Here is a 10,962-nt window from a genome sequence, read left to right as displayed (position 1 = left end):
AGAAAGAGAGAGAGAAAGAAGAGAGCGAAGAGAGAAAGAAGAGAGAGAAAGAGAGAGAGAAGAAAGAGAGAGAGAAAGAGAGAGAGAGAGAAAGAGAGAGAGAGAAAGAAAGAGAGAAAGAGACAGAGAAAGAGAGAGAGAAAGAGAGAGAGAGAGAAAGAGAGAGAAAGAGACAGAGAGAAAGAGAGAGAAAGAGACAGAGAAAAAGAGAGAGAGAGAGAAAAGAGAGAGAGAGATAGAGAAAAAGAGAAAGAGAGAAAGAGAGAAAGAGAGAGCGAGCGAGCGAGCGAGAGAGAGAGAGAGAGAGAGAGAGAGAGAGAGAGAGAGAGAGAGAGAGAGAGAGAGAGAGAGAGAGAGAGAGAGAGAGAGAGAGAGAGAGAGAGAGAGAAAGGAGACACTGGGTAACATGTAGATAGAGTAAAGAAGAGTGATGGTAACTTTTCATCCTTTTCTGGGGAAGTCTGGAAGCATGCCATCAGCCCACTCTGCACTGTGTCATGTATTGTTCCTGGTAATCACTCTTGATAGACTGCCAGGTGCCTCCAAATCCCCTCCTGAAACTCTCTGTGCCCTCATAGCCTCTTAGAGGAAGAGGAGACACAAAGATGATCAAACTGAGGAAAGTCTAACAGTGGAAAACGTTTCCTGATGTGTTCAGCAGCTCTGAACTAAAATTCAATTATCTGGACCTAATCCAGCAGGAGCTTCAAAACAATGTCTGTCATTTCTGAGCAGCTATAACCCATCAATTTGACATGTATTAGATGAGCCTACATGTGTCTCCAATTGTCTAGCTACAGTATGATAGCACCACATAAGAAACATGGTTATTTAGCTTGTCATGATGTGAGAAGAACCTTTCAACATTTTCTAAACTGAAAGAAAAATAAAATTGTTCAAGCAATTTCTCTATTAGCATGGTATCAGATCTGTACAGTGTCTGCAATAAAGCAATATAGACACAGATCTGGAACCAGGCTATTTCTGTGTATCTTTGGCATGATGTAGATGTAACATTTATTGAATGAAGTGTTATGGTTTATTGAAGTGTTGGTTTATTGTGGTTTATTGTGGTGGTGGCATCAGATTCTCTCGCTCATTCCCACACTTCCTTCTCTCATCATAAGTAGAACTTGAAGATTGATGTGCTTGCCCCTCCACCTGCTTGGAGACCCAGCGTGCCTCTGTATTAATGAATATATACATAGCATGTGGGCACTGATGTCTCCCCTCCAACACTCTGGCCAGCCCCAATATTGGATTTCTGGGTAATAACTCTTCCCTCCTGTCATATCTCAAGGGAACGAATAAATCTTCCTCTAGTCTGCTCACAAAGGAATATAAAACAGAGGCTACTATATCCAGCAGTCGGACGGGCACACAAACAAGCTTGTTCCTGCACACACACACACACACACACACACACACACACACACACACACACACACACACACACACACACACACACACACACACACACACACACACACACACACACACACACACACACACACACAAAATTCACTAAGCACTCGCAGAGACAACCATTCTCCTAACACTAAAAGGAGTTCGCTCCTTCCTCCATTCTAAATGCACTGTCAACATTTGCTCCTGTCTTAATTCTTCTCCAGCTCGGGTCGGGCTGCTAATGCCAAACAGAGATGACATCACATGTTTCCCTTTACCTGCTGAGGGGCAGGGGCCCATTTCAGTCAACACATATCATCTACCACTCCAGCTTGATGTGGAAAGGGGGCTTGAAAAGGCCATTGACTATACTGATAAACACTTACAGCATAAATACACCAATTCTAACCAACTAGGTATAATTGCACAAGGTTAGCCAAGGTTCATGCCTCTGTGTGGCAAGTGTTCTGAAGTTACGAGGTGCATGACTTTCACTGGGCACATTCCTTTAAGCTAGTTTCTCAAGGGAAGTGAAATCAAACGATTCAACTAACCTGCAGATTGCTCCATCACATCTATTCATGTTTATGTGGTTGTTAATTATTCACAGGACTTTAGCTGGCCCTCTCTCACATGCTCAAACAAACACGATGATCCAAGTGTCTTCATACGGCAGCAGCAGTAACGTGTGAACTGTCCCATGCTGATTTTTTAGTGATGAATGTGAACATTGCCGGTCCCACCCAGGGAACAACAAATAGCATATCCAGAGCTAATGGATCTAATTATGCGGACGCCAGCTGTTATTGTTTCTCAGAAGCGATGTGGGGACAGAGCAGAGTGTAGCCTCCAGACCCTCCATCTCTCAGAGAGAAAAAAAAACACACCAGGGGGTCCCCCTGCTCCCCCTGCCCGGTCCCAGAGCAGAACCAGATGGGGAGGACAGAGAGAGACAGGCCCAGCTCTGCAGCTCTGCCCAGCGTGTGGGAATGAAGAACCCCGTCTGTCTTTGAGGATTAAGAAGGAATATACCGGACCAGGACAGACTATCAATCCAGAGATAAAGCAAATCATTCATGCATTGATTGTTAACTTCATGGAGCTTTCACAAATTCACACCTCCACAAAGGCTGGTAATCCCTTACCATGGGATGATAGAGGGTCATACCTGTAGAACATCACATCTATAAATCACTGCTCAGTCCATCTATCATCTCCTCTTTTATACTTTCAGGAATAGGAATATTTCCATGGGCATATTTACTGTAAGATATCTACTGTAAGACACCCAAAGGAGTGAATTGTCACGCCCCGACCTTAGAGATCCTTTTTATGTCTCTATTTTGGTTTGGTCAGGGTGTGAGTTTGGGTGGGCATTCTATGTTTTGTGTTTCTATGATTTTCTATTTCTATGTTTTGGCTGGGTATGTTTCTCAATCAGGGACAGCTGTCTATCGTTGTCTCTGATTGGGAACCATACTTAGGTAGCTCTTTTTTCCACCTGTGTTTGTGGGAAGTTGACTTTGTTTAGGGCACATTGCCTTTGATCATCATGGTTTGTTTTGTATTGTTTATTGTTTTGTCGGCGTCATTTGAGTTAATAAAGAGAAAATGTACACTCACCACACTGCACCTTGGTCCGCTCCTTTCAACAGCCGTGACATGAATACCAAGCATCACAAACATACATCAACTACATACAACAGACAGAGAGCTGACAAACTGCACTTAGACAAAGGACAGTACGGTTTTTACAGAGGTTATAGATGTAAAACACCATAAAATGGTTCTTCTCTTTTATCCTATTGGACAATTGTGCACAACAATAAAAACCGGTTAAGGTTACAGATAAGCAGACCACATCACACCGTATGGTGAATCACTTGAGCCCTAGCCTTGGCCCCTTTTGCGATACAAACTGCTATAAGTGAGCCTATAAGGGAATTAGGGCCATGAATGATTGTGCTTCCGGGACATTTTCATATCCTAGAGCAAGAAAGCAACATGTAATAATAGTGGTTGACACAGCCACAGTGTCCATCTCAGCCTGACCCCTTATAACTGACAGTCCTGGTATACAGTCCCTCCAGGAGAAGTTAGGGCCTGCAGCACGGGGGCTAAGCCTGGTCAGGTCAGGCCAGGTTGGGGGAATGGCCATATGGAGAACAAGGCCATGACACAGAGTGAAGGTCTCACCCTCTAACCCTCACAATAAAGTTAGCTAGCTAAGTAATGGGGCCCTGTGCAGTTTTGTGAAAATCATCAGTGTAAAGACTAACGAGCGTTAGAGGGTGAAATGTTGAGTGTGTAAAGCAGAGGGAACCATGTCTCTATGGAGAGAACCGTTATAGAAAAAGGATATCCTTTTGTATGCTAGTTTATAGTGTAGACAGTCCACAAGAGGCTGGTGAAGGGAGGACGGCTCATAATAATGGCTGGAATGGAGTGAATGGAATGGTATTAAAACATATAGAAACCATGTGTTTGATGTGTTTGATATTATTCCATTAATTCCGTTCCAGCCATTACAACGAACCGTCCTCCCCAGTTATTGTGCCACCAGTCATCTGACACATACGGAACCCAGGAGAATGAAACAAAATCCTCAAATGTGCTCCATCCATACAGTTTTATTGGCTAAACTGGAAATAATTATAATGTGTGAACAATTATAACGGGACCATGTTTTCTTGCATTGGAAGAATGTTTACATTCCAATATTCTATCCCCTGTGAGCATGCGTATCAGTGGAGGTTGCTGAGGGGAGGACGGCTCATAATAATGGCTGAAACGGAGCAAATGGAATGGCATCAAACACATGGAAACCATGTGATTGATGTATTTGATACCCTTCCACCAATGCCATTCCAGCCATTACCACAAGCCCGTCCTCCCCAATTAAGTTGCCACCAACCTCCTGTGATGTGTATGTATTCCTGGGTGTGGTGTAGTACCAACTTGGGGTCTCGAGGACTGTTGGGGCGACTGGTGGAGCGTATCCGGGTCTCACTGCCCCCTGTTGGCCTGTCCGGAGCCGACAGCGGACTGACCCGTCTGGCAGAACAGAAAACATATTATGTATACCTCTATAACAGTCCTGCAACTATAACTACAGTCTTCCAGAGCCCAAAGTTACACCCCTATGCACGGCCCCTCCCCCCTAACGTCACCTGAGCTGCTCATCCGGAGAAGGTTCCAGTGCAAGGCCATTGGTCTGGGCGGGACTGTGGGCGGGGCTTGCCTCAGGGCTGATTTCCTCCTTGGCTCCGTTCTGAGCCAGGAGCTCCAGACAGGCCCTGACCCCCTCCCACTGCAGTGCTGCATTACGGATGGCCAAGCGCCGCTTCTCCTGCACACACACATAAACGCACGCAGACAGGCACACACATGATCACACGCGCGCACACATGCATGCACACACACACACACACGTGCGCACACAGGGAACAGAGGAGGGTTCAGTTGGTATTGGTCCTCAGCAGGGCACACAGAGGACAGGATGATATTATGAAACGGACTATCTCTCTCCTGCTTCAGCCAACAGACAAAGATATTCCACCTGCCTTGCTTGTCACTGAGGAGTCCTGAGACTTGAGTCCAAGTTGAGTGTAGAACTGCTGAGGCGCAACATGAGCAGGACTCTGTCAACACAAATACGCATGTACTGTTTATCTTCAAAAAAGAAAACTTCAAATGTTATTCTAACTGATAGACTGTCACTTAGCTTACATTACATACAAACATGCCTATCTTACCAATACCTAGTCTCCCAGAGTTACAAAGGCTCTGTCTGTAATAACAATGTACAATATGTGTGTGCTGTACTGTACATGCCCCATATCTCTCAACAACCTGTCTCAGCATTACTGCGGCAGCTGAATCCGTGTTGACTGTAGCAGAGGCAGCAGCAGTACTTCTGTGCCACCCCCACCCTGCAGCAAGGAAGAATGCAGCTCTCTCTCTCTCTTTCGATTTCATAATATTTTTGCCTTTATTCAGTTCAGTTTTGATACGCACAGGTATGGAATGGAATGCTCCACTCCCACACACAGGGGACGGCTGGCAAACAGGATTGATAGTCGATAATTCTGAGACTACATGAACCCTCACAGAGCATTCCATTTATACATTTTTCCTCAACTAGCTCAATTGGATTACACAGAGGCAATTAAACTTCCTTCAGAACCCTTTCTGATCTCTCAGTATGGATCAGTCAATGCAGCAGGATGGCAGGAATACACACATCAATACAGTATATAATGAACAAAAATATAAACGCAACATGTAAAGTGTTGGTCCCATGTTTCATGATCTGAAATAAAAGATCCCAGAAATGTCCCATATGCACAAAAAGCTGATTTCTCTCAAATTTGTTTACATCCCTGTTAGTGAGCATTTCTCCTTTGCCAAGATAATCCATCCACCTGACAGGTGTGGCATATCAAGAAGTTGATTAAACAGCATGATCATTACACACATGCACTTTATGCTAGGGACAATAAAAGGTCACTGTAAAATGTGCAGTTTTGTCACACAACACAATGCCACAGATGTCTTAAGTTTTGAGGGAGCATGCAATTGACATGCTGACTGCAGGAATGTCCACCAGAGCTGTTGCCAGAGAATTGATGTTCATTTCTCTACCATAAGCCATCTCTAGCGTCGTTTTAGAGAATGTGTCAGTACATCCAACCGGCCTCACAACTGCTGACCACGTTTAACCACGCCAGGCCAGGACCTCCACATTCGGCTGAGACCAGCCGGTCGGACAGATAAAGAAACGGAGGAGTATTTCTGTCTGTAATAAAGCCATTTTCTGGGGAAAAACTCATTCTGATTGGCTGGGCCTGGCTCCCCAGTGGGTGGGCCTATGCCCTCACAGGCCCACCCATGGTTGCGCCCCTGCTCAGTCATGTGAAATCCATAGATTAGGGTCTAATGAATTTATTTAAATTGACTGATTTCCTTATATGAATTGTAATTCAGTTAAATCGTAGAAATTGTTGCGTTTATATTTTTGTTCTGTATAGATACAGTACAGTATGCATTCTCTAACACCTACAGTAAAGTACTGATACACAATGATTGAACAAGCATGTTTTGGTCATTTGAACTGAAATCATAACCAGCCTCAAACAAAGGTTGGTGGGATCTGATATTCTACAAGAGGAACTGAGCACTTAGAAACCCTGTAGTTAGAACAGTTATTGTGAGGAACACTTAGGGAAAAGATAATGGAGAAAAAAGACAAATGACTATTGAAGTGGATTGAAAAACTTTGAGAATTGTAGCAACAGTCACTGTTATTTTAGCCCCCTTGGAAATGTAACTGTCAAAATGTAAAAATTTTAAACTTTTATTTCTAAACAGAAGACACCAAGCCAAGCCACATAAATGCTCCCACTGATCAACTCATGGTTGGGCGGTTAATGCAAAGCAGATGACTCCTCTTTACATGACAAGCGAACACCACAGTACATTTCAAGTAGTTAAGAATTAGTGGCCATTGAGGAGCAACCCTCAGAGCGCTTTAGGTATCATCTGAGATAACTGCTTACCGGTACCTCAGCATCAACAGAAATTGCTTACAGACATATGACAGCATATCATACATGTTGATATACATGATTTGATACATTGTTCAACATCAAAAACCGCCCTCTTGCCCTCTCCTTAAACAATGCACTTATAGTCTAACTCCCACAACATTAGTCATCCTCATCCACTGTCTACAAGGGGTTATGCAGTGTATGTTACATGTGCAATGAGTTTAAACAAAAGCACACCTAACATCCTATTGTACTCATAATAAACCCTAATGGCTAGCAGACGATAAGCATGTTCATATTTTGACTAGTTTTGGCTCTTCATATGAATAAACAGGAAATGTTTGGGAGGTAAAAACGTTTTAACAAACAGCATTGAGGGCCAAGGAGTTTGGTTATTGTCCAAATAAGCACTTTCCACAAAGTACATCTGTATGGCTTAATAACCTGTTGGGGATGGGGGCGCTGTTTAGACTATTTATGCTAATTTGGCTAATTTTTTAAACGGCTTCCCACAAAATCCTTGATCGTACAATATGCATATTATTATTATTATTGGATAGAAAACAGTCTATAGTTTCTATAGGAGTTGAAATTCTGTCTCTAAGTGGAACAGAGCCCATTCTACAGCAATTTCCCTGACATGGAGTCAGATTTGAGAAATGTTGGCCACTTTTCTGAAGTCAGTTAAAAGGGCACTGTCGTTGCTATGACTATACGGACACTTCTTACGTCTTCCCCTGGATGCCTTTACGTGATGACGATTCCAACGGGGTCGATTGCGCGTTCACAGGCCCTACAAATGAAAAAACCCTGAAGCTAGTCATTCTTTGGGAGCTGCGTCATGAGCCTAGAGGACACCGGCGCGCACCTGTTCCAAGCGTTAGTTTAGCCTGTTATATTTCTCCGGTCATCTTTTCACTCGTTATAGGAGTTAAAAACATCATAAAGTAGTTAATTTAAAGCGTTTTATAGCAATTTATATCCGTTTAGTGCGATTTTGGGACATTTATTTTTGCAACGATGTGAAAAGTTGGGCACGCTTTTCAGTTCATCCCGAACGCAGTTGACATTTCCACATGGCAAGAGGACAGCTTTCCACCAAAAGACGATTTCTCCCAAGAAAGGATCCTTTGCCCAAGATACTGATGGAAGAACAGCTCAAGGTAGGACATTTTTATTATGATAAATCGTGTTTCTGTCAAAACATTTTAGTGGCTTAGGACGCCATGTTTTTTGACGTAGCTTCGCTTGGCGCAAACTGTATTGAAAAGTAAGGATAAATTAAAAAATGTAATAACGCAATTGTATTAAGAATTAAATTGTCTATCAATCCCTGTCCACCCTATATTTTTTAGTCACGTTTATGAGTATTTATGTATAAGAGTAGATCACTGTCTAAGTGGCGCAAGGACATTTTCTGACCAGCTGAGCTACATTTCACATTGTCTAACCATGATTTTGGTGGCTAAATATAAACATTTTCGATCAAACTCTATATGGATTGTGTAATATGATGTTACAGGAGTGTCATCGGAAGAATTCTGAGAAGGTTAGTGAAAAAATTAATATCTTTTGGCGATGTTGACTTTTATCGCTCACTTTGGCTAGAATCAATGCTGGGCTGCTAATTGCTATGTGCTAAGCTAATATAACGATTTATTGTGTTTTCGCTGTAAGACACTTAGAAAATCTGAAATATTGTCTGTATTCACAGGATCTGTGTCTTTCGATTCGTGTATGCTGTGTATTTTTACGAAATGTTTGATGATTAGTAGTTAGGTAAACACGTTGCTCATTGTAATTATTCTAGTCCATTTGTGATGGTGGGTGCAATTGTAAACTATGCCATATACCTGAAATATGCACTTTTTTCTAACAAAACCTATCCCATACCATAAATATGTTATCAGACTGTCATCTGATGAGTTTTTTTGCTGGTTAGGGGCTATAAATATCTTAGTTTAGTCGAATTGGTGATGGCTACTGGTGTTGGTGGACAAATAAAAGATGGTGGATTATGCTAATGTGTTTTTAGGTAATAGATGTACATCTTTACATATTGTGTCTTCCCTGTAAAACATTTTAAAAATCGGAAATGTTGACTGGATTCACAAGATCTGTGTCTTTCATTAGCTGTATTGGACTTTAATGTGTGAAAGTTAAATATTTAAAAAAAATATTTTTTTTGAATTTCGCGGCACTGGTTTTTCAGTGGGGGGGGGGGGGGGGGTGTGCCGCTAGCGCCACGCTGATCCTAGACAGGTTAATTATGTTGTTGACATGCATCCGTCAGAAAAGCTTATATAACACATTAAACGCCACAAAATATTTGAAATATTTGGTTAATGACTGAAACTCTCACCAGCTAGTCTGCTCAGTCCGTATCACTGACCTGTGACATTATTTGGATTCTATTTTATCATTGTGGAATTCTGCCTCTTATGTGACAATCTACCAGCTAACATCAGTTTGATGTCAGAGCAGAATAATATATTGGTCAGTCAACATGGCGAGATAGCTACGATAGTAACAGTATAGTACAGTATGTTAAACACAAATATGGACAGAGAGTCAACATAAGGAAAGTCAGGTACCTTGTGCATGGCCTGCTTGTGACTCTCCCTCTTCTTCTCATCCTCCTTCCGGGCCGTGACGCAGGCCATACGTCTCTCCTCCTCCTGCAGAAAAGAGGGTCAATAACACAATCAGGGTGTTGCTCCATTCATGGACGAGACTGAATTATTCAACATGAGACAGAGGCACAGTCAGAATAATGTATGTTATGTCAGCTGCAGGTTTTCCCTCTGCAGGAAGGACCAGTTGGAGAGGCAGCATCTCCTGCTTCATCACAGGATTATCTGTCTGTCTGATATTCGGCTGCAGCCTCATCTGAACTGAGCCCAGCTGTTTGGGTGTGCCAGGCAGAGCTCCCGGCATGCAATGCACCAGCAGACACAATCTGAGACTGCCAGCTGAGCTCTAGGGGATGTTTAGCGCTGGCTACTCTGTGACGATTCGGCTGAGAAAGGATTCCTTGATATGGTTCACTGAAAATGCTGCAATGGCTCCAGAATCAAAGCGCTATCTTTCATACCCTTTGCAAAATGTGTTTGCTATAAGGGAAGGTCTTTTATCAAAAATACTTTGTAATAAAAAAGTTAAATCAGTATGTGAAATGTTGTATTTTTGTATTTTATTAGGATCCCCATTAGCTGCTGCAAAAGCAGCAGCTACTCTTCCTGGGATCCACACAAAACATGAAACATAATACAGAATGACATAATACAGAACATCAGACAAGAACAGCTCAAGGACAGAGCTACATACATTTTTAAAAAGGCACACGTAGCCTACATATCAATGCATACACACAAACTATCTAGGTCAAATAGAGGGGAGGCGTTGTGCCGCGAGGTGTTGCTTTATCTGTTTTCTTAAACCAGGTTTGCTGTTTATTTGAGCAATATGAGATGGAAGGAAGTTCCAGGCAATAAGGGCTCAAATCAGTTTGAGTAGAGGACCTTAAGTGCTGTCACAACTAGGCTATTTGTAATAGTATCAATAATGCATTGTCATCCTTTCCCACTAATTAGTAGACTAGAACATCAGGTGAAATAACGCTGAAAATCTTTGGTCATTAACACTGTTAATTTCCCCCTGAACAAACCCAGTCTTTTGTGTTGACACAGATATCCCACAAGGAGCAACGGTAACCGTTTCCTGGCATCTATTGATTCTATTCTGGCTCAAAGCAAGAGGAGTTCACATCTCACCTCCACATCTGCAGCCAGCTTTAACCCTTATTTTACTCATACATTATATCTGCCTGCCTTGGCACTGACAGCAAGTATGTTATATCTCAAACTACGTTACTACCAGTCAGTGCTCATCTGTGGAAAGTTGTACAAATCAGATTGTGATTCTGATCTCAGGAGGACTTGCCCATCCTATTGGCTGCAGGGCCATTCCTCCATATTCTAAGGGCAAGGTGTTTGTGTGGTACCTC

The 10,962-nt window shown here is 42.5% G+C and overlaps 1 protein-coding gene across 1 annotated transcript in view; it reads right to left on the bottom strand.

The window, feature by feature from the left end:
- LOC129854442 (leucine-rich repeat-containing protein 49-like) overlaps positions 1-10,962 on the bottom strand; it is a gene marked incomplete in the record, with an annotated part of 48,246 nt that overhangs the window by 10,971 nt on the left and 26,313 nt on the right. Inside the window, 4 exon segments of the mRNA XM_055921489.1 lie at positions 4,366-4,461; positions 4,578-4,756; positions 4,971-5,048; positions 9,551-9,634. Of these exon segments, the coding sequence (XP_055777464.1) occupies positions 4,366-4,461; positions 4,578-4,756; positions 4,971-5,048; positions 9,551-9,634 (437 nt within the window).

This window comes from Salvelinus fontinalis, chromosome 4 (genome assembly GCF_029448725.1).
Source record: "Salvelinus fontinalis isolate EN_2023a chromosome 4, ASM2944872v1, whole genome shotgun sequence".
Lineage (NCBI taxonomy): Eukaryota > Metazoa > Chordata > Actinopteri > Salmoniformes > Salmonidae > Salvelinus > Salvelinus fontinalis.
The sequence above is the reverse complement of the archived record's forward strand: the minus strand, read 5'-3'. Positions and strand labels throughout refer to the sequence as shown.